The sequence below is a fragment of the Podarcis vaucheri genome (genome assembly GCF_965113315.1).
Source record: "Podarcis vaucheri genome assembly, chromosome: 10".
Taxonomy (NCBI): Eukaryota; Metazoa; Chordata; class Lepidosauria; order Squamata; family Lacertidae; genus Podarcis; species Podarcis vaucheri.
The window spans coordinates 7,737,828-7,761,108 of NC_138748.1; the positions used below are offsets into that span (position 1 = coordinate 7,737,828).

General features: G+C 42.0%; 1 protein-coding gene and 1 long non-coding RNA gene across 3 annotated transcripts in view; both read right to left on the bottom strand.

Annotated features, from left to right (window-relative positions):
• The window catches only part of FBXL13 (F-box and leucine rich repeat protein 13), a 64,663-nt gene extending 46,553 nt beyond the window's left edge, over nucleotides 1-18,110 (bottom strand). Inside the window, exons 1-9 of one of the 2 annotated variants that reach the window (XM_082239590.1) lie at nucleotides 17,802-18,110; nucleotides 13,768-13,871; nucleotides 11,756-11,849; nucleotides 9,818-9,885; nucleotides 9,356-9,510; nucleotides 7,118-7,227; nucleotides 5,236-5,451; nucleotides 4,269-4,364; nucleotides 2,679-2,814 (exon numbers count right to left, since the gene is read on the bottom strand). In XM_082239590.1, the coding sequence (XP_082095716.1) occupies nucleotides 2,679-2,814; nucleotides 4,269-4,364; nucleotides 5,236-5,451; nucleotides 7,118-7,227; nucleotides 9,356-9,510; nucleotides 9,818-9,885; nucleotides 11,756-11,849; nucleotides 13,768-13,871; nucleotides 17,802-17,894 (1,072 nt within the window). In that variant the 5' untranslated portion in view covers nucleotides 17,895-18,110. The remainder of the gene's footprint in view (nucleotides 1-2,678; nucleotides 2,815-4,268; nucleotides 4,365-5,235; nucleotides 5,452-7,117; nucleotides 7,228-9,355; nucleotides 9,511-9,817; nucleotides 9,886-11,755; nucleotides 11,850-13,767; nucleotides 13,872-17,801) is intronic. The other variant, XM_082239589.1, reaches the window with a different exon arrangement.
• Nucleotides 18,111-21,373: 3,263 nt separating this feature from the next.
• On the bottom strand, nucleotides 21,374-22,741 carry LOC309541745. The gene is made up of 3 exons (XR_014223869.1): nucleotides 22,662-22,741; nucleotides 21,819-21,866; nucleotides 21,374-21,728 (listed from the first exon to the last, which is right to left on the bottom strand). It is a non-coding gene; the product is annotated as an uncharacterized lncRNA (long non-coding RNA).
• Nucleotides 22,742-23,281: the final 540 nt, after the last annotated feature.

The window sequence follows — 23,281 nt, forward strand, 5'->3', positions numbered from 1 at the left end:
TGCAATCCAGACTAATCTGTATCATAGGGTTGTTGAGAGGTTAAAATAGAAAGGGGGAGAACAATGTGCGCCACCTTTGCAGTCCTTGGAAGAAAAGAGGGATATCAATGTAATAAATCAATAAAATTATTGACTTGTAAAAAGAAAGAAAATATTGAAACTCTATGTTCTCTGCAGAGGAAAAATGTACTGATCAGTACTGATCAGTCGTGACATTTGTCCCACAGCACAAAACTGGTGACTGACAAACCAATGATGTAAATTCAAATTCAGGGAAAATCCACTATCTTTCCTACATCAATGAAACTATCAAAGCGTGAGCCAAGCATAGGATTAAGATCAACTTCAGCTTTAATCTGTAGCCTCATACTTTGTGAGAAACTATTAAGAAAATCATAGCTGCAAGAATGCTTTGAATTGAAAAAAGCTGCTTATAAACTCTAGCAGAGCTTCACAAACTGAAAATACTCCTCCAATAACCCTAAAGGTTCACATGTGTTATTTGGCTTGAAAATCATTTTCTGGAATCCAAAGAGCCTACGTGAAATATACTCGGGGCTGATTTATCTTTATAGCTAAAGCCCCTGGAATATTGCTCTGGAGGATCCTCAGTCCTTCAGGAACACCTTTGGGTGGGGCACAAGGAGCTCTGGCAGGAAGAGGGAATAGCTAGCTAGGGTTGTGTGTGTAACACTTACACTCCCTCCCTCACTGCTCCAAATTAAAATGAATTAGACAGAAAACTGGCAACTTAGCTTTAAATTTTCTGTAAAGTTGTCCAGGAACACCTCCTGTTTTTTTTTTACTTTTATTCCTTTACAGTGTAATCCTATACACATATATTCAGAAGTCCCCATGAGTTCAGTGGGGTATACTCCTAGATATGTGACACAGGATTGCAGCCACAGAATTATTTCCTACAGTGATCTCAAGTATTGAAGAAATGACTACTGAGAGGGAAAGACCTTCCTGTGGGTCCAAAGTAAGATGCAGGTGCCTGGCTAAATTTTAAAAGCTGAAACTTACAAAATTCCTCACTTTAAATATCTGTTATGATTCCTGCCCCCCCCCCCGGCAAATGGTCTTAGTTATTCACAGTATAGAAAGACAGGAAAGGATGACAAGGCAGATATTGGACTCAGGATAACACAGCTGTTGCTGTTGGGGGTGGGCTGGATTTACAGGCAACTTGAAGCCAGTTGCTGCAAGAAGAGAGTCTGCAACATTACAGAGTAAAAGAAAAATGGGAGGGATCTAATGGTTGACATTTGAAGCTGCAGCCCAAAAGCCAAACAAGTTCCAGGGGGATAAAGTGTTACTTCAGTGGCTAATAAAGTCTAAAACTGCTGAAACAGAAAAATGAGTGAATCCTGAATGGCCCCATAGAATTGCTAGAGCAGGAAATGGGAACCTAAAACAGGCAGCAGAATTCTGTTAAAGCAGAGGTACATTTTTATTTACTAGAAAGATTCATGGCTAAATTGGTAAATAATTATTCTTCCTAATAGGCCAAAGAAAAGTTCAGAAACTGGAATTTAGCATGAGAAATAGCTTTGAAAAGATAACGTAGCTCTTTAAGTAACCTTCTTCAACTGGCACTTCATGGATGAATAATTAGTTAATTACAATATGCCCAAGAAAGTGGGAACATCAAAAAGGCACCCACCTCTGCTTACTTTTAACTATGGTTCCAGTCTGAGGTCCAATCTAGTTATGAGAAATGAAAATGTAAAAATAAACCCCCACAACCAACCACAGAGCATAAGAAGAAGAATTTGCTACAAAGACAGGAAAAACCCAAAACTTGGTAAGATTGTCAGGTGGGAAGAAAAAGAAATACTGAGCCTTCACTTGGATTATTTACACTATCTGCACTTTGCCCTTGCTGCTTATTCTCCAGGCCAACCAACACTGAGATGACTGTCTGAAGCTGCAGTTGAAAGTGTGGTTGTCTCACAAGTCTCAAGTTGAGTGATCTCCAGCAGTGCTGGCCTACAGGTAGCTTGGTTCCTTCTCCTTACCCCTTGCTAGTTACAAAAGGATAACCCTCATCTGGGAACTTCATTTGGGGCCTCAAAGTACAGTGGTACCTCAGGTTAAGTACTTAATTCATTCTGGAGATCCTTTCTTAACCTGAAACTGTTCTTAACCTGAAGCACCACTTTAGCTAATGGGGCCTCCTGCTGCTGCCGCGCCGCCAGAGCACGATTTCTGTTCTCATCCTGAAGCAAAGTTCTTAACCCGAGGTAATATTTCTGGGTTAGCGGAGTCCGTAACCTGAAGTGTATGTCACCTGAAGCGTATGTAACCCGAGGTACCACTGTATGTGAATTTACATAATTGTAAACCTATTATACATTTTTCTGAATACAGTGGTACCTCTGGATGTGAACGGGATCCGTTCCGGAGCCCTGTTTGCATCCTGAAGCAAACGCACCCCGCATCTGCGGGTCGCAATTCGCCACTTCCGCGCATGCGCGTGGTGTCATTTTGAGCGCATGCGCAAGCAGCAAAACCCAGAAGTAACACATTCTGTTTCTTCCAGGTCACCGTGGAGCGCAACCCAAAAATGCTCAACCTGAAACATATTCAACCCGAGGTATGGCTGTATTTCAAAAAGATAGACACATAAACAGCAAGACAATTAAAAGAAATGAGAAATTTAATAAAATGCTTACCAATATTTTTAAAAGTAAACCAATAAAGAGTAGAACAACCACGAAGGTTCAAATTCAGCACATTAGTATGCCACTTCAGCAAAATATTTCCGGCTATGTTATCTTTAATCTTCTCTTTTACTGCAGAAAAATTAATCTAAACAGAAAATATATTTCGATATAATTAACAACAAAGAGTTCTATACATTACAAATGTTAAGGTTCATTAAATCTGTCATCCTAAAAATACAAACAATTGTTTCGCTTCTGGAAGGTGAGTAGTTCAGGAGAATCAAATGAAAATACACTGAAGTCCAATGACAACAGGATATGGGTAGAGATGTACAGGACAATATCTATGCTAAATCTAGGAATCTTCCTAATACAGAGGCAGAAATTATGTGCTTCATATGCCTACAAATGCCTAGTACTGGGGTAAAGTTTCAGCCCGCAATATTGTGGCACATTGGAATAGTACTTTTAGGGGGGTTTGGGTGTAATCTTTCAATGAGATTGACACAAGTTTTGATTTCTTAATTTAAAACAAAGCTGAGTCAGCTGCACTTGATGTCATTTCCATGAAACATTCTGGCCCCAATTTCCAAAGTGCTTGGCAGCCTAGCTACTGAGCACAGCTAAACAGCCACTTGAAGAAGCAGCTTAGCTTAGTTTTAAACTTGAAGAGAGAAATTCTCCCAAACTTGTGAAAGATGATATTCTAGGAAGGGGGGGGGGGTTATGCAAAGCCCTTCAAATGTTCATTGTTAGGAATCATTCACATTTTCCATATTTATTATTCACAAATTATTCATCTGTCTTTCACTTTTTCTAATCACTTTTGGGGTTTTTTACAGTCTTCTACTTATTTAGTTGTGGGCCAGATTCAACTAATGAGTCCTGCTATTACAACAATGTACCAGTCATAATGCTCTTTGCCTTTTTGGGCTTCCCGCAGCTAATTAGTAATGTTGAGGCTTGCTTTTGCACAGTGGTAGTGTGCACAGCCAATGAATGCTGGTTCCTACCCAGCAATCTTCAGCACCTGCTAAAGCAGCAGTGGTCCCCCAACCCTTGACTGAGATCTAGGGTTCTGCACAAAAGATTCTGGGCTCAGACCCCATGCTTTTCCTTGACACTCCTGTCTGAACAGCCCTGGAAAAGGCATGGGAGGCTGCATGGGGAAGGGAGAATTGGATAAAAATCTATCTCCCGCCTCTGTTGGATCGAAGCCCTTTTTCAAGAACAAAGGGGGCCCTCATTCTAAAACTTTGCCATCAATTTAATTAACATTAATCCCTCAAACATAAGGGAAATACAATTTTTGATTAATTGTAATTGGAATATTAGATAGCCAAACCAAAATTAGTTTATCTCTATCCAAAATGCATATGTTTAAATAAGAGACTATAAGAAAATTATGTCCGTGCAACAATTCTAGCCAAAGCAATCATTATCATATGATACATAACTATTCTCTGACAGCACTATTAAATTTGAAGGACAATAGGCTAATTTAACAAGGAGAACCATTATTTATTGGGTTTTCTCTTCAATTCATTTTTTTTAAAAAAAAATTGGTACTAAATCTTGGTTTCAAGCATCTGTACTTACATTACTCCATACTGAACCCATTTGTGTCATTGCTTTCCAATTTCGGTTAACCTGAGCACATCTTGCCAAATCGATTATAGTTAAATAATGGAAGACCTAATTTCAAAACACAAAAACACAGTAACATGCAAAGCATTACTTAAGCTTAAAACTTGTCCACTGTTGATCTTTAGCTTTTAGATTTCTCCTGGTTCAAAAAATATAGCTGCTGCATAGTGCTCTGCAATCCATGCCCATTTCCAATTCCTGCATGTAATGTTTCTCCCACCACTGATAAGTCTTTTGGAGCAGCATTGTATCCGAATATTCCTTTTCCAGATGCCCCATCACTCTAAAGTGTGACTAGGATATCTAATCCTATGACATTTAGGGTAACTACTCGGAGTGATTCACCTCTTGTCATTTTACAGTGAATATCCCTCTCCCAACCACCCCAACTCACATTTTCTCCACAAGATCAACACTTGAAGGGATTCTTCTGTCTTAATGACCCCCCCCCAACTTAAGCAGGGGGTCACTTCCACCTCTCCAACCTGGTGGGAGTGCACAGGGTGGATGCTTGCCATTGAAAAACCCAATGAACAGTAGGAAATATATATGTTCATTTCACTCCCCACCCTAGCCACTGCCGCTGCTGCTTTGGGATAAAGTATACATAAGTGGTAGCTTAGTACTGTTTAAAAACTTAATAATGCAGATAGAACATTCTAACTGGAGAGTGTCCATAACTGATAAAAAGAACTATGTCTGAGGCTCCACTAATTGGGACTCAAATGGCTCCAACAACTTGATCAAAGCTCCTGCCATGCACTTTTCCAGGTTCTGGCAAACCTACTATATCTGCAGTGGGAAGCTGGTATCTGCTAGTCAATTTTGTGCCTTTTGCTGCCTTTAGGTTTCTCCCTTGTGGACATACCTGCGCCTTCAGAGAAGCTTGAATTAAAAATATTAAACTGTGCTTACTAACCTGGGCCACTGCTCTTTCTGGCAGTTTTGCCATATGATCTCTGCCTGATTTTATAGGTGGTGCTGATATATAATCTTCATGTGAATGTCTTAAAAAGTGACTTTTTTCTTTCTCCTGTTTTTCATGCTTTTCATGTCTTTCATGCCTTTCACGTTTTTCACGTTTTTCACCATGATAGTCAACACTAAGAAAATCTTCAGAATCTTCTACTACTTGCTGCCAAATGTACACAAAAAGGACAACAAAGTTAACATTTTCTTTATTCAAACTACAGTCTGGTTTTGACAAATGTAAGAAATCAGTTCTCAAACTACATGAGACTTTAAATGTGTCTTTGCATCTAACATGATTTTTTAAAAATGTAAATTTCATCAGTTAAGGGAGGTGATAATTAATGGGCACAGAACAGGCCTCAAAGGGAAATGTAACTTTCCTCCCCTACCGTGGTCATGAGGAAAATTGCTTTTTTTGAAGCTGTCACTTCCACTACAGCTTGGATCCCATTAGTTGTCATATCTCTCAGCTAATATAATTTGCACTGGAAAAAAGGCCTTCACATGAAAACACATGGGCACAGCAAACCCAAACTATTTTTATTTACAACTTTGAAACTGTGAAGGGTTAGGATTAACCAAGTTTTTAAGCCAAATTAAATCTTCCACCCTCCAACCTGTAGTAAAGCCTGCTGCATGGTCTTATAGCAAAACAAAGTGGTTTCAGAATGAGATATCATGGTGGCCAATTTTTTTTCTGTGTAAACTGCCCCATCTGTGCTGAACCTGTAAATCTCCTAATCTATGGACTACTGGGCAGTCATGAGGCACATAGTTTCTATGGAAATGAATCAGTATTTGTTCACTAGCATTTTTAATTTCACACTTTCCACTGTGCATACCCACTCAGATCAGAGCAGCTGGAAAAATGTAGTAAATAGAAGGGGAAGAAATGGAGGCAGTGAGAGATTTTACTTTATTGGGTTCCATGATTACTGCAGATGGTGACAGAAGTCACGAAATTAAAAGACGCCTGCTTCTTGGGAGAAAAGCAATGACAAACCTAGACAGCGTCTTAAAAAGCAGAGACATCACGATGCTGATGAAGGTCTGTATAGTTAAAGCTATGGTTTTCCCAGTACAGTCATACCTTGAGTTACAGACGCTTCAGGCTGCGTTTTTTCGGGTTACGGACCTGCCAAAACCCGGACGTACCAGAACGAGTTACTTCCAGGTTTCGGTGGTCGCACATGCACAGAAGCGCTAAATCGCACTTTGCACATGCGCAGAAGTGCCGAATTGCAACCTGTGCGTGCAACGACGCGCTGTGCGAGTTGCAAACACTGCGAGTTGCGAACGTGCATCCCGCACAGATCACATTCGCAACCCGAGTGTCCACTGTAGTGATGTATGGAAGTGAGAACTGGACCATAAAGAAGGCTGATCGCCAAAGAATTGATGCTTTTGAATTATGGTGCTGGAGGAGACTCTTGAGAGTCCCATGGACTGCAAGAAGATCAAACCTATCCGTTCTGAAGGAAATCAGCCCTGAGTGCTCACTGGAAGCACAGATCGTGAAGCTGAGGCTCCAATATTTTGGCCACCTCATGAGAAGAAAAGACTCCCTGGAAAAGACCCTGATGTTGGGAAAGATTGAGGGCACAAGGAGAAGGGGACGAGAGAGGACGAGATGGTTGGACAGTGTTCTCGAAGCCACAAACATGAGTCTGACCAAACTGCAGGAGGCAGTGGAAGACAGGAGTGCCTGGCGTGCTCTAGGCCATGGGGTCACAAAGAGTCAGACACGGCTAAACAACAAAAAAAATATGAATTTCTAAAACATGAATTGGAAGAGAACAGAGGTAATCAAAACATCATAGAAAACATACCTCACTGTATTTTTTAGCCTTTTTAGTAAAGCCAGTCTGTCTTTGCCAAGCCTTTAAGATAATCATCTGTAAAGAGCAATCATAGATTCTCCCAAGCCTCCTTGCTGCTGCTGGATAAACAACATAAATGGAAAAGCAGGAACTTTATTAACAAGCAGTAATTTCCATTACCTTTTGCCTGAAGCAAGGAAGTTGGTTGGCTCTCAAAGCTGGTTCAGATAGTGATCTGAACCAGCACTCTCCAAACTTTTCGAGTTTGGGGGCTGTTGTGGGAATTCTAAACTATCAGTTTCATCGACAAAAAAACTGGTGATGTTCAGAACCCACCTACTCACAAATAACCAGGTAAAAGTCATAAATATACTCAGAAACAAATAAACGAAACCAAAAATAAGCAGGCCACGCCTCCCCCAAAAGCAGGCAACCCCCAACAAATAAACAGTCAAATAAACACATTTTTTTAAAAAAAAATAGTAGTGGGGCCTTGGCATTTACAAAGAGGAGAGGTGTCCAAGGCACTAGGGTGCCACAGGCATTCCATTAGGGACCCTGAGCAAACCACAGTTTTATCCTGGCCTGTTTTAACTAACCATAATAAAGATGGCTATCGTATTTTTCGCTCTGTAAGACGCACTTTTCCCCTCCTAAAAATTAAGGGGAAATGTGTGTGTGTCTTATGGAGCGAATGCAGGCAGGAGGCTCTGCTCAGCACTCCCTTTAATGAGCCGCCCGTATGTGCGGCTCTTCGGGGCTTTTCCCGAGGAGGGAGAAGGGCTGCCCTCCTCGGGGAAAAGCCCCCAAGAACCGCACATACGCTCCATGCGGCTCATTAAAGGGAGCGCGGCTCTTAGGGGAGCCTTAGCCATGCACAGCCTCTCCCGGGCAGGGGATGAAGGCTCCCCTTGCCCGGGACAGGCTGCGCGCAACTATCCTATAAGCCAGGACAGCCAGCAGGATCACTGCACTGCGATCCCTCTGGCTGTCCTGGCTTCTTGCTTAGCCACGGGTAGCCTTTCCTGGGCAGTGGGAGCCTTCATCCCGCTGCCCGGGAGAGACTGCGCGCGGCTATCCCATGCTGTTCTGGCTTATGGGATTCAGAATATTTTTTCCTTGTTTTCCTCTTCCAAAAACTAGGTGCGCCTTATTGTCTGGCGCGTCTTATGGAGCGAAAAATACAGTAATTTGATCTTCTGAACCAGGCCTCAAAGGAAATTGATGAAAAATTGGGTATTATTTCCTTCTGAATCCAAAATGGATTCAGATTTACGGTACTGTAATTTGCCTACTCATACACGTAGATATGAAAGAAGGGTTTATATCAGTGGTATTCTCACTCAAGCAATGTTTTATCATATTTATCATATTGGTGAAGATGCTTGGAGACATGTTCTGTTGCATATGCTGACTGTTTGTGTGTGTGTGGAATACACACACACACACACACCTATCTATACAATATAAAATATAAAAAACTGATGTCATTTGATAGAAATCTCATCTTTAACCATTGCCTGATATACAATGTAGGGTAAGTAAACAGTTACAGTGGTGCCCCGCAAGACGAACGCCTCGCGAGACGAAAAACTCGCAAGACGAAAGGTTTTTTCGTTTTCGAGTTGCTTCACAAGACGAATTTCCCTATGGGCTTGCTTCGCAAAACGAAGCTTGCCCCGTAAGCTCCAGGGATAGCGGGGAAGCGCAGCGTGTCTTCCCCGCTGTCCCTGGACCTCTTTTGAAGCAAGGGGCGGCGGGGAGAAGATCGCTTCTCCCCGTTGCCAGCCCCGCAATCTCCGATTGATTTTCAATGCATTCCTATGGGAAACCGTGCTTCGCAAGACGAAAAACTCGCAAGAAGAAAAACTTGCGGAACGAATTAATTTCGTCTTGCGAGGCACCACTGTACTAGTAAAAGCAGCTATATCTTTAAGGTAAAATAACAGAAGGTTTTTCAGCCTAGTGAAGTAGATATAAGAACCATTGGGGGGGGAGAATTATACTAATACATTTTTGAATGACCCTGGGCAAACTGTAATGAATAAAAATGAAATATGCTTTTGGGACTTTGTAGCAGTCAAATAAAACCAATTATAGTGAGTCAAATTCCACTGTCAAAATGAATCTCACATTTTGAAAATACATCTAATGGTACTGTTCAAGAAGCCCAAGCAGCAGCTGTTGCGATCTATGAGTTAGTAAATAGTTGTAACCAAATTGGCCACCTGTTAGTGCTAGACTTACTTTTGTGTTGTTCATGGCGAAACTTCACCCAATCTCTCCACTGCTGTAACCTTAATTTTAATTGTTTTTGATCATAGAAGTGTTTTGCAAAAGCCATCTTTTTCTGAAAAATTTCCCTAGAAATTTTCCTCATAGAGCAATACTCTATCCAGGCACTGCAATTATTAAGCCATAATAAACAATATATTAATGAAGTTTTTACCTGAATGAAAGAAAATGGGAAAATGTAATTTCATAGGAAGTATATGGGGAATATATACATCAATATATATATATAAATTCAAACAAAATGTAAGGAGCAAATCGAAGGAACAATATATTTTTTCTAACATTTTTCTTAAAATGCCATGACTACCCAATATGTGACTTTGCACTAAATAGCCTATTTAGTATGTGATCATGTTGAATTGGAAATGAAGTACACGTAATGTTTTTATATGCTAAAGGTAACCAAATACTTACTCAAAGCACATTCTCTTTAAGTTAATGCTATAAAAGTCCCATGCTTTATCACATAAATCCTCAGTCATCTAAAATGTAAATGCATAAATAAAATTGCATCAAAATGGAGAATATGTACACAAATAAAACTTTCTATGTTGGTATTGTCATATAATTAATTGTAAAATGTAATTGTACATTTGTTGACAGTTATGTTAAGAGATTCAACACTAGATTCGGCCCCCTCCAGATAATTATAACTAACTTCACTTCCATCGTCAAACTGTTACAATATTCTGATTGCATGAAATCAAACAATAATGCAACCAATGCAACTGAAATAGTTTAGATTGTGAAGTAAAAGGAAATTCAGCTATTGTTAAAGCAGTTCATTGTTTGAGGAAGTAAGTACAATACTCATGAGCCTATGCATTTGTAAAAACAGTAATAACCACAGCTGCAGTTACTTCTTGTCCTTTTACACCAGGGTGGGTAGATCAAGATCTACTGGTAGATCTCTTGGGTAACTTGCAGTAGATCAGCAAGGATTCAGACTCCAAATTGCTTAACTATAAAGGTAAAGGCAAAGGGACCCCTGACCATTAGGTTCAGTCGTGACCAACTCTGGGGTTGCGGCGCTCATCTCGCTTTACTGGCCGAGGGAGCTGGCGTACAGCTTCCAGGTCATGTGGCCAACATGACTAAGCCGCTTCTGGCAAACCAGAGCAGCACATGGAAACGCCGTTTACCTTCCCACTGGAGCGGTACCTATTTATCTACTTGCATTTTTACGTGCTTTCGATCTGCTAGGTTGGCAGGAGCAGGGACTGAGCAACAGGAGTTCACCCCGTCACGGGGATTCGAACCGCTGGCCTTCTGATCAGCAAGTCCTAGGCTCTGTGGTTTAACCCACAGCACCATCCGCGTCCCAACTATATAACTATAGACACACAAAAAGGCTTCCCTCCTCTAAATTAGGTGGTTGAGATGAAAAAAGCTTTGGGGTGGAGTCGGTTGGAACAGAAATAGATTTTTGTGTGACAAGACTTTGAAGTTAGCTTTGGTATAGAAAATAAAATCCTGGACTAAGCTGAGAATGGGCTTGCTCAGAAACATCCTGCCTTTTAGTTCAAAGTATGCTGCCCTCTTTCCTGCCACTATTTTGCACTTTGCTCTGGTCAATGGATCTCAGAGTTATAGTAAAATAACTAGGCTGAACCCGAAAGTCTGATGTCTGTCCATGATTGTTTTACAAAAACAAAAAATAAAAGCCACCTGCCTCTACTCTCTTTTGGGCACACTTTCCCCTCCAATCACTTACTGCTAGTTGATATTATGAAAGGGTTAAACTGCCCTCCACAATACGGATGTGCTCAAAAGGTCCACATGAGGCACCAAAAGAGGACCGGAAAGCCCAATTTATTGGTGGCGCATTTTTGCCCATCAGGGGGACCATACTGGCCACATGACCCAGAAAGCTGTCTGCGGACAAATGCTGGCTCCTCAGCCTGAAGTAAGATGAGTGCTGCGCTCCATAGTCAAGTTTGACTGGACTTAACCGTCCAGGGGTCCTTTAGCTTTAGCTTTACTGTTCCAGTTGCACAATCCCTTTTCAGAACCTAAAATGAAAAGGATGCCAACAATCTGGAGGACCAACTGTAAGATTTAACTTGAAATTTTATTAAATTATTTCCTTATGCCATATTTTCTGGCAGCACAATCTTGATCATGTTTATCCAGATGTCCCTCTGAGTTTAATGGGTACAGAGTAGCTGTGTTCAGGACTGCTGCTTTATATTATGAGGTCTTTGGGAGTAGGGATCTTTTTTCCTCTCAATACTTTCAGACAAAGCAAAGTATGAATCCAAAAAAAAGTATAATTCTTTGTAAAATACATTTGAGGATAGCAACTGTTCTTACTCCACTCAGAGTTAGCCAAAAAGGTTTAGAAATACTTACTAGTTGATCATCATCCAGTCCCAAAAGGGTGTGTAAATATGTATCTGAAATCGCTTTTAGTCTTAGACTTAGGTCTGGATCAATACACGTGTCCCTGGCGGGGGGGTATAATAATATTACTTTTTGTATGCATCACATGATTACATAAGTTTCCATTTTCCGTTAACACTAATAGCACCACTATTAAATTATACTGTATTAGTGAACCATAGTTTTAAAGGTGATTTCCAGATGATCTGTTTATTGAGCATTCATTCTGATTTGTTTGCAAGGAGACTAGATGATGTTAGCTATTTATTGAGCATTCATTTTGATTTATTTGCAATTAGATGATGTTATCCCACACTTTCCAGTGCATTTCCCCATGTCATTTTCCTTGTAAACAGTTTGAATGGGAGGCAAGGGGAAGCAGATTTGTTGTGCAACTGAACTCAATCAATTTTGTGCAACCTGATTCTACTAGTATGTGACTGAATCCTAACCTCAAAGTGTGTGTTTAGAAGTGCCCCAAACAATTTTTCAGGTAACTAACACTTAATGTTGTGTTCAGAGACATTGGTCACATTTGTATGTAATTATAGGCCAAACTTTTGCTGTTTATTAGGAATAAACAGCATGCTGGTGCATACCACCCTTGGTGTGATTGGGATAGACAAACCTAAAAGCTTTGGTCCTCTGTTACATCCTAACCAGCCTGAAACCCTGGAGCAACAAATAATGATGCTTCCTGGTTTGTTTGCTTGGACTCTTGCCAGAGGAGCAACGAATAGGCAGCATTCACCAGCACACTGCTTATTCCTAATAAACTGCAATAAGCCAGAAAGTCTGGCATATCATTACACATGAATGCAGCCACTGTTAAATATTTATGGAATGAAATAAAAACAATAAATGTTACTACACCATGGGAAACACTGTTTTCCAAAAATCCAACTTTACTGCTGATATATTTTAAACAGTCCATTATTTTGACAATTCTAATTCTTCTATAGTAATGTTGAAAAAAGTTTTTCGTATAGATAAAATGTAAAGCCGCTGTCTGCATATCCTTGCCGGGGGTGGGGGGTGAAGCAAATTGGACAGAACCATTCCAAATATTGTTCATTTCTGAACAATTCTGAAATACATTCAAGCACTCTCCAAGAATAACTTGCAGAAATAACTTTTAAATTATCGCTTTTGTTGCTTGGCACAAAACCAATTAAAAACTGAAACAATTCAGAAATTGAACTACAGTTCATCATCACTATGTTCCCAATCTGGTTTCTTTCATCTTATCTCAAACTTTAACACATGGGCTGCCAATGTAGTGACTCAAAGTGTACATTTATTTTAGTTACTATTTTAAGACATCTATATACTACTTAATTTGCATTTCTAAGCAGAAAATTCAGAAATAAAACATGTTACTGGAGGGGCCTTCCCACAAGGTCCCATCTACATGGAAATTATGCTTAAACCAGCAGGTCAAGAGCACTTCGTGGTACTAGTACTGCAGGGGGAAGTAGATGCCAAAATTCTAAACCTCGCCTAGAAGTGAACTGATCATGACAATGATGGTCACAGAGATGCCCCCTACATTCAGACAACCATCTCACCATATAGAACAATGACATATGTTCTGTCTTGTATGTTGGGAGCACTGGCAACTTGAGACTGTCTTATGGTTGCCATGGAAGTAATGAGATCTGAAGTAGAACTAGAGGTGGTCTCACCATGGATGCTGAAGTTAACCAGAACTACTTTTCCTGGGTTCCTCCGACCCCAAACTCAAGGACTTGTTTTCAATTAGAGTGAAAAATGTAAGAAAAACATTAACACAAAACAGAAAGAACAGAAAAGCATTCCTCTGCTTTCACTTCATCTCTGCAGTAGAGTAGGATAAAGCTGTAGAACTTTTTTGTATTCCCACTCACTTCAGGATTGAACCCTAAATAACATTTCCCCATATTTCAGTATTCTACAGCTTGCCACACTATTTATAGTCTACACAGACAAAATATCACACATACCATAAAATACTATATAGACCTTTTTCCATTACTTCTTTGAGCTTTTCTTCTAAAAACCTGAGTGGATCATCTGGACGCATAGCTAGCAGACCACACAACAGGGCCTGCAATGAAAAATCCACATTTGGAATTGTAATAAATATAACAAATATACTTGTATAAAAGTATAAGACAAACTTTTAAATATTATTACCTTTATACATTCTTCTGAAAGCATTATGAGTGGCTGGGGCAACCCAATCAGATTGGCGTGGTACAAATAAAATAAATAAAATAAAAGTAAAATGATATAAAAATATTTTGTCCCTATTTAAATTGAATAGACAATATTTTTCTAAGCCATTTCATTTTGGTATATAAATGAAAACGTCTTTATCTTACAGTTGTTTTCTTCAGAATAGTTCCCTCATCCAGCTCCTCTCATCAAAGCTATCATACAAACTAAACCAGTTACACTGTGATTTCAACTAACATGCAGCTCCATGATCCTCTGATGCCTGCTTCATTGATTTATAAAAGCTAGTCTGTAAATTGTGTTCTTTAATCATAACTTGATTCTTACCGGACATGTCCTTTTTGTGGGATCAATATCAGCCTCAAATAACCAGCATGCTTAGCTCTAGTTAATGGTTGAGGCCATGGAGTAAACAGTCCTCTCAGGCTTAGCTAGGTCCCACCCCGACATCTTGGCAGAAAAGGTTAGCAAAGCCTTTGTTCATTCTCTTCCACCATGTGAATCCAACCAGAAAGGGCATCTGGGCTGATCACTTAAAGCCCAGACCACATGAATTAAGCAAGCCATATTTGTGTTTCTATCAATAATTTAGAAACATTTACCAATTTTGAAACTAAACTGTACTGTGTGTTTCCTTGCTGCTCTTTGGAAAAGCACATAAATTTGACCTTTAAAGAGTTTGTAAGTAAACCAATTTTTCATTTACCAAACCTGTGGTCTCTTTGACAGCTAGGGGAAAGAAAATTAGAAGGGTAATAAATAATAATAATAATAATACCTGGTTTTATATCTGACTGGGTTAAAAGGTCTAGCAGCCTATATTTCCACGCTTTATTTTGCTGCGTGTTTTGTGATTATAAATCTCTACCGGGGCTCTTTCACCAAGAGCATTTGTCCCAAAACCTGGATCTAAGCATTCTGCAAATTCTTCTTTTATTTTTAACCAGTTACAAAAAACACATTTTAAAAAACCAACATTTAACATATACCCTTTCTCACAAACTGAACATTTCAGTTACCAAATAAAGGTATATTTTTCATTTCATGAAATGTTAAGCTATTTTTTAAAAATGTAGAGCCAGTATGAGGAATACAGTGCAAAATCACAAGCTTGTAAAAGGAGAGTAGCTACAGTGTTGTTGTTGTTTAGTCGTGTCCGACTCTTTGTGACCCCATGGACCAGAGCACGCCAGGCACTTCTGTCTTCCAGCTACAGTAGTGGTGAGATTTTAAATGCTAGGAAGCTCTCTTCTTGGAGAGAGGCCAAATGCAGCGCTCCAGGCCCCACTATCCGGCTTTTAGTTTCTTCCCCAGTCACATCTCCCACCAGCTCTGCTCTGCATCAGCCTCAAATGCTTTTGCCTGTTTAGAATGTGTCCTTGAAATGTGATAATGCCTCTTGCTTGTCTGGATCAACTATGGAGTGTTGTGTGGGTAGAAACTTGTGATGTGTGACTGGAATGTAGCCTTCTGTCCAAAGGTAAGAGTAACATCCATGGAGCTACCTGCTTTTGTCTCTGGCCAAATCCACATGGCCTCACCTACTACTGGCTGGAAAGTTGCCTGTGAGGGAATGCTGGGGAAAGCCCCCATCTCTGATCTTTACCCGTTGCCACAGGCGCAACATCAAGCTCTTAACTAAAACTCAGTCAAGTGCTCAACTAACTGTGGTCAAAAACTGAAAGGTTGAGAGCATTGTGTCTGTGTTATGCACTCCACATCTTAGTCAGCCTTTGGGGAGACACACAGCAAGCTTACAACTTGGCTCTAAACTTCCATTCTGACAAAATAACAGATCCAACTATCAACCTTTGGAAGAGAGCATCTCTTATTCAATCAGAGCACATAATTCTTTAGTTATACTTTCCAGTTCCCTATCTCATCATCTTTAAGCTCATGTTTGACAACGATGTAGCACTCTAAGTCTGTAACTGCCACCTACTGCCTATATATTAAACTGCACTCCCTATTCTCTCCCTAGCTACCCCTCGTCACGTGAACCCAATCCCAAATAGATGTTAACTGGGTATCAAATAAGATTACCCCACTTGGGTTTGTACTGTATTCTCATATTTTCATAATAATATATGGCTGCTCACACACTTGGTATTCCGATTTTAACACTGAAGAGGCTTTTCAAGAGAGTAATTAAACAGAAAGCTGTTTTTTCCTGAGGGATTAAAAATACATTGTATTTCCAATTTAAAAGCAGAATTTAACATTAACATCTTCTTGTTTTGGCCCCAAGCCATATTACTTGAATTTCAAATTTCATTTGCGTTAAATTAATTATTTTAGTCTTCCCAGATTCTGCCTATATATGCCAGTTTATTTGTCCATAGTGTGATAACAAAAATCCCTACTTGTATCACATGTACAAATACTATCTTCCCAACAATTTATTGGTACTTGACTTGGTCCAAATTAGTGCCCTATATTACTCTTAACACCTTAGAGAACATCTTTCAGAATTGTCCAGGAAAAGTTTCTACTGTTTGGCAGAATATGAATTGATACCCTTTATATAATAAAAGGCTTACTACTTAGGAATTCAGAAATTGAAGAACTTCTTCCAGTCTAACCTGAATCTTATTTCAATATGAATATCTGAAATCTACCCAAAACACCCCTTTTGTGGGGGCAGACGCACATAAAATGCTCCCAAACTCCAATGCTCCAAGGAAGCATAATCAAAATGCAAGTCAATTATTGACAAGTGTCTACCATAATTCCCTATCTCCCCTTGAGATTATATTTCCTCCAGGCATTAGTATGACATGATATGGTTGAAGCATTATGGAAAGGCAGTTGAGAAACACTTATAGAAGAACTAAGGAAAGAGCTTCCTTGAAAAGTTTAAGCCAGAGAATAAGCACTTTTCTAAAACCTAACTTACAACACAGTTCTAATAACGTCTACTCAGAAGTAATTCCTACTGAATTAAATGGGGCTTAGTCCCAGATAAGTGGTGTTAGGATTGCAGGCTTAATATCAGAGGGTGATACCCACCCTACATAAATCCGTGGATTTCAATGGGACTACTTTTTCAATGGGTCTATCCTTTAGGCAAACACTATACTGAACTGGTTTTCGAAAGATGGCTCATTTTGCCTCATTTCAGTGTAATCCTATGAATGCTGATCCAAAACTAAGGCCCAAAGGGCCTTGCTCTATAATAAATATGTTTTGGGTTCTAGCCTTTATCTTGAAAGCTTTGATAGTAATATTTTAATGATGGTTTTATGTTGCTTTTAGATGTATCTTTATGATGCAACCTGAAGCTTTGTGAGAGGGAGTGTGTGTGTGTGCTGCAATAAACAAGCAGGCAGGCAGACAGATTTTGCGACCTAAAAGAGGATTTAGTATAGATGGAATTAGCTTTTCTACCCTCGTGATTACAGTTTAAATGATGCCACCCCCCAACACCCTCGTGAAAAGACAAATGAAGATCTCCTAAACTGCAGTGCTTGCCCTGAAACTAAACTCTATATATTCTATATCTTGCCAGTTTTCTGCAACGAACGCATTTTTATGATACGGGTTCGTTCGTCTTCTCTCGTTCCAGCTTTGTTCTCCCTAAGTTACCCCGGGGTCCCTGGACGACGTGTGCACCGAAACTCAGGTCGATTAGAGGGACGGGATGAGACAGGGAGTATCGCTAGCGTATAACGGAATCAGGAGTGAGTAATTCAGAGCAGAGCAGGAGGCAGAGGGCCGGTCCCCCTCGCAAACCCCCATTCACACGCACACCCGTGTTCACCGCCACTGTGACCCAACGGCCCTTCAGCGGGGCCTTTACCTCATAGATGTCGGGTATGGAGTGTTTCTTGAAATAGGCCCTAAGCGAGGGGTCCACGCTCTGAAACACGGCCGTGGTCTTAATCGCCTCCATGGTCGGAAAGGGACGCGCTCCGTCCAGCGGCCGCTCTCCGGACCCCGGCAGTGACCGCTTGGCGGTTGCCTAGCGACCGACCTACCACGGCCCCCTGGACAGGCCGTCACGCGGTCAGCGCGCGCTCTCCGGCCAACGGCCGCCTCTGGGACGCGGGCGGGCGGGAGAACACTCGCCTCAGCTCGCCAACGGCCAGCGGCTGAAGGAAGGCCCCACGTCCCCTCCATGCACGGGCAGCCCAGTCACCGAGGGCTGCCAGCCGACCTCGTGCGCCGCCGCCGCCTCTCTTCGCCTCTGGTCGGTGGCAGCGAGCCGAGTTGCGGCTGCCGAGTTTGCGGGGCTGCAGCCTTCCCCCTGAGGGCAAGCTGAGGGGCGAAGCGTCTTCTTCGGCATCTAGGCCGCAGCGCGCCTTCTTCGTGGGCTCTGGATTTGCGTGGAGAAGGCCTGGGCAAAGGCTGCCCCCCCCCCCACGGTTTTGTTCGTTGTAGAGCGGGAAGGGGCGCGCGAGGGTCATCTAGTCCAACCCCTAGCAATGCAAAGAATCGCTTGCCCAACGTGGGGCAGCTCGAGAGTCTCCCGTGCTCTGCGCTGTCTTGCGCAGCTTGGGAAGGCGAAGGGACAAATGTTTTTGGAAGCTCCGCTCTCATTATGCTTGGCTCTGGCGCTCCGATGCTTCTCTCCTGCCTGGCGCGCTGAGTTTTGCTCGCTTTCCTCGGTCTCCTCACCCCCTTTTCGGACAGGGCAAGCCTAATTCCCTGGATCTGCCAGGGGCGATTCCACAAAGGGCCGGTTCTCAAGAACTTCCCGCCCGGCCTGCGCCCCGTCCTTCCCTCCGGCTCACTTTCCTCCTAGACAGCCGCCCTCCCGGGTCACGGCGGGCTCCGGAGAGCCAGACTCCTCCACCTGGCCGAGCAGATCTTAGACTTAACACTCCTGCTTAAATTTAGGAAAGTCAAAAGTGTCTAAATAAATGGTTGAAACTTAACTCCTCTCTGTCATCTGAAGTTGGTTGAAAGGACATCCTGTTGTGTTGTTTATTAAGAGATGGATACGAAATGCTAAAGAGTATTATCAGCCCAAGTGATGCAGCCTTGGCAACTCTGAGCGAGGTTAACTTTTCCAGATCCTTTTATTTCCCTGGTAGGTACTTTGGGTAGAAATGCCCTTATGGAAACTAGCATATATCATCTGAAATTGGTTGAAAGGACCTTTCTTTAACTTTATACCTTAAGGTTTATAATGAAGCTACCAGGTGAGAACAGTCCTGGTATAACTCTTTCCATTGAAATACCTCACAATAAGTGGAGGTGCAACATGTACAGATGCAGCAATGAATCATAGAATTGTAGAAATGGAAGGGATCCCATGGTTATCTAGTCCAACCGCCTGCAATGCAGCGATATATGGCTGTTCCATACGGGGATCAAACCTGCCACCTTGGCGTTATCAGCACTGTGCTCTAACCAACTGAGCTAAGCTGTTGAAGAGCTTCTTGGATCAGACCAGCGGACCATGTACTCTAGCATCCTGTTCTCACAGCGGCCAACCAAATGACTGTGGGAAAACCACAAGTAGCATTCGAACGCAGGAGCCCAAAGGCATTTTTCAGAAGTCTATAACTGCTATAACAGAACAGAACCACCACAGAAATGGCAATAAGCATCTTTCTCCAAAAGGTCTTAAACATTTTACACACCCACCACATGTGGAAGAGAGTTCCACCTGGTTCTCCACATCTCCAGCATGTATTTGGAACATTTTTGTACATTTTGGAAAGTTTACAGGGGGTTAAATACCACCAATATAGCATCTTTTGGAGGTTTTCCCTTAGCGTAAAACATGCTGCAAATTTCCAATTAACTTTCCATAGGTGTTCCCATTGGCTCATGTCTATGTTGTGTCCAAAGGCTTGAGTCCATTTAATCATTGCTGATTTGACCTCCTCTTCCTTGACTTCCCAGTCAAGGAGGAGTCTGTATGTTTTAGAAAGAGTTTTGGTCTTAGAGTTTACCAGGTCGGATTCAAATTTTGAAATCTCCATCACACCTCCTTTCTTGTTATCATTTTTAAAATTTTAAAATTGATAATATTTTTGCTCTTTGAATTGCTTGTACCTCTAAAGGGGCAATGGGAGAGTTTAATATCCTGGATTTCTCTTTTGAGATCTTAGGCAGTCCATTCTTTTTCAAATATTCTGCAATTTTTTTCACTTTTTTCGGACCCTTCTTTGTATAACTGTAGTAATTGGCAAAACATCTACTGATTTCCTTTGGATCATCAGACCATTTATCATCCATTCTGATTTTATTAATCTTTCATCTCATTTTTTTTCTTTAGTTGCCAGGCCAAGAGTTTGCCCGGCTTATTTCCGAATTAAAAATGTTTATATTTTAGCCATTTGATCTTCCATTCCAGCTCTTCATTTATTACCACTGAGAATTGTGTTTGAAGGATTTTTATATTGTTTAATGTTTTCATTGTCTGGTTTATTAAGTAATTCTTTTTCATTTCTTTGTATTTCTTCCCAGATTTCCTTTCTTTCATTTTCCTTTGATGGGCATTTTCTTTTATGAAAAATCCTCTAATGAAAGGAAAATGAGAGGATTTTTCATAAAATAACCCACAAAAGATACTAGCCTGCAAAAAGTCTTACTAACGTGTCAGGGGCTGGCAGTTGAGAGGTGGAGAGCTGTGTTTCTATGCTGGTTGGAGGGAGCATCCTTCCTCTTGCAGCCCACTTGAGAAGGGGCAACTGCTCCATCCCTTCTACATCAGTCCGCTTTCTGTATGTCAATCAGACCGCCTGCCACCGAGGTACAGCCCTCCCGCAAGTTCCAAGGAGTTCCATGGCCCCTCACCCTGAACCTTTACTATGAAGGATCTCATGAGAGGAAAGTGGTTTACCTAAATTATCATCCCTACTGCCATTACAGTGGTGCCCCGCAAGACGAATGCCTCGCAAGACGAAAAACCCGCTAGACGAAAGGGTTTTCCGTTTTTCAATGCGCTACCTAAATTATCATCCCTACTGCCATTACAGTGGTGCCCCGCAAGACGAATGCCTCGCAAGACGAAAAACCCGCTAGACGAAAGGGTTTTCCGTTTTTCAATGCGCTACCTAAATTATCATCCCTACTGCCATTACAGTGGTGCCCCGCAAGACGAATGCCTCGCAAGACGAAAAACCCGCTAGACGAAAGGGTTTTCCGTTTTTCAATGCGCTTTGCAAGACGAATTTCCCTATGGGCTTGCTTCGCAATACGAAAACGTCTTGCGATTTTTTTCGCTCCCCCCTTTTTCTAAGCCGCTAAGCCGCTAATAGCCTTTTAGCTGCTAAGCCTTTAATAGCCGCTAAACCGCTAATAGCGCTAATCCGTTAATAGGGTTGCTTCGCAAGACGAAAAAACCGCTAGACGAAGAGAATCGCGGAACGGATTATTTTCGTCTTGCGAGGCACCACTGTATTTGGCTTAGGCTAATTGTTTCTGATCTTTTTATTGGAAGAGAAAGAAGAGAGGATATCAGGGTGGCCAAATTGGGGGACAGATTTGCATATGCTAGTTTCAATGCACACATGCAAGTTTAGAAATAATTAGCATAATGGAAACGCAGCGCTTCTCACCCTAGCAGGGAAGACTTTGACTAGGTGTTTTAGAGACTTTCTTATATACACTGAACATATCCTTGGAAATAGACATTGCCTTCATGTTTTCTTGGGCATTTCTTGAGCTCCTCTGATGGAGAAGCTCTTCCACCATCTTCTTCCAGAGCTGTCCTGCTGCTCACAGAAAATGGGCCCTTGCTCTCCCTCCAGGTCTTCTAGGACTATGTCATCTAAATGGAAAAGAAGTGAAGCCTAGCAATTAGAACTGCTTGGGGGACTTTCTTATATACACTGAACATATATTTGGAAATAGACATTACTGTTATTTTTTCCTGGGCCATCCCCTTCTGGCAGGAGGTATGCAGAGCCTACAGGGAAACAAAGAGCTACATGGGATATTTTTATTTTTCAGAACCTCGAAATAGGCCTCAGACAGTTACAGAGAGACCTTTCTTAAGAAACCTTAGGGACTAATATGACTATGGAAGCAACTGTGCCGGGCCCGGGGGTAACCCGTGAAGCACAGTCCAGGGCCGGTCCAGAATCCGAAGGTTCTGCTGGGAGTTAGTCCGACAGGGCCAAGGCAGGACACAAGGCAGGAAACCAGGCAAGAGCAAGGACAGGTACAGGATCTCAGGCAGGATCTAGCATACAGCAATGTTGCTCCTGCAACCTGGGGCAGGGTCCGACAGCCCTTTATCTTTATCGGGGTAGCGGCCAGTCCGGATCCCCCGGTGACTCACCTCCCTGTTTCGCCTGAAGACGAGCACTCCTCCTGCGAGTACTCAGGTCTCTCCTTCTCTCAGACCTTAGTCTCTGCAGCTCGGGAGACGTTGGTGGCTTACTAGACCCAGGAACCGCCTCAGCCTCCCCTGACCAAACCGGTAGTGGAGCAGCTGTAAGTGATGGCCCAGCTGAAGGCACTACCGGTTTGGTAATCCCCGCATCTGGATCCAGGGTAGGCTCATGCTCCTGACTTGGCCCAGCTGGTGTTTGTTGAAGGGGAAACTGTGCAGACTGGGAATCCTCAGGATCAGGCTCCAGACCTGGTTCAGATGATGCCTGAGGCAAAGGATCCGGTGCAGACTGAGTCTCCTCTGAGTCTGAGTCTGAGCCTGAGTCCCAGGCCATCACAGCAACATCTATATGCTGAAGGGTTCTACCTTTTCTGTCCTCTGAAAGAGGGGTACAGAATGTTGTGGGTGAGAGGGAAGTCTCAGGGAGAGGCGAAATCTTACTTCACCTTCCCAACCGGGATAACACTTTCCTCAGCCTTGAAAGCCTAGAAAAGAAAGAGAAAAATGTGATAAATGTGGCTCACAGTGCTATCCTGTCCCTAAATTGGTTTTGGCATTCACACATCTATGCTCAAGAGGAATTCACTATCATCACAGAATTCAGATGCTGAGAGAAATCCTACTTACATTTCCATCTCCTTTCTCTCACACAGATGAAATGATCCAACCGTAGGAGCCCACCAGGTCTTTTAGCACTCTGGTGACCAGTGAGCCAGCAGAGGAAGGTGTCACAATGGCTTCTATAAATCTGGGGCTGTCTCTTGAAAATAGGGACACTTGGCAGGTCTGCTGAGGTGCCCAGATGGGAGACCACCAGGGGCCCCATGGTATGGTGCTTAGAATTATACAGACAAAAAGTACTACGTAAATAAATACATATATAGACACACTGTCCTTTTTGTCCTTTATCACGCTATAATATTTCACTAAGTCAGAAAGAGGCCTTCTGCTCATGAAAGGGCACCTGTGGACCTGAGCCTCCAAAA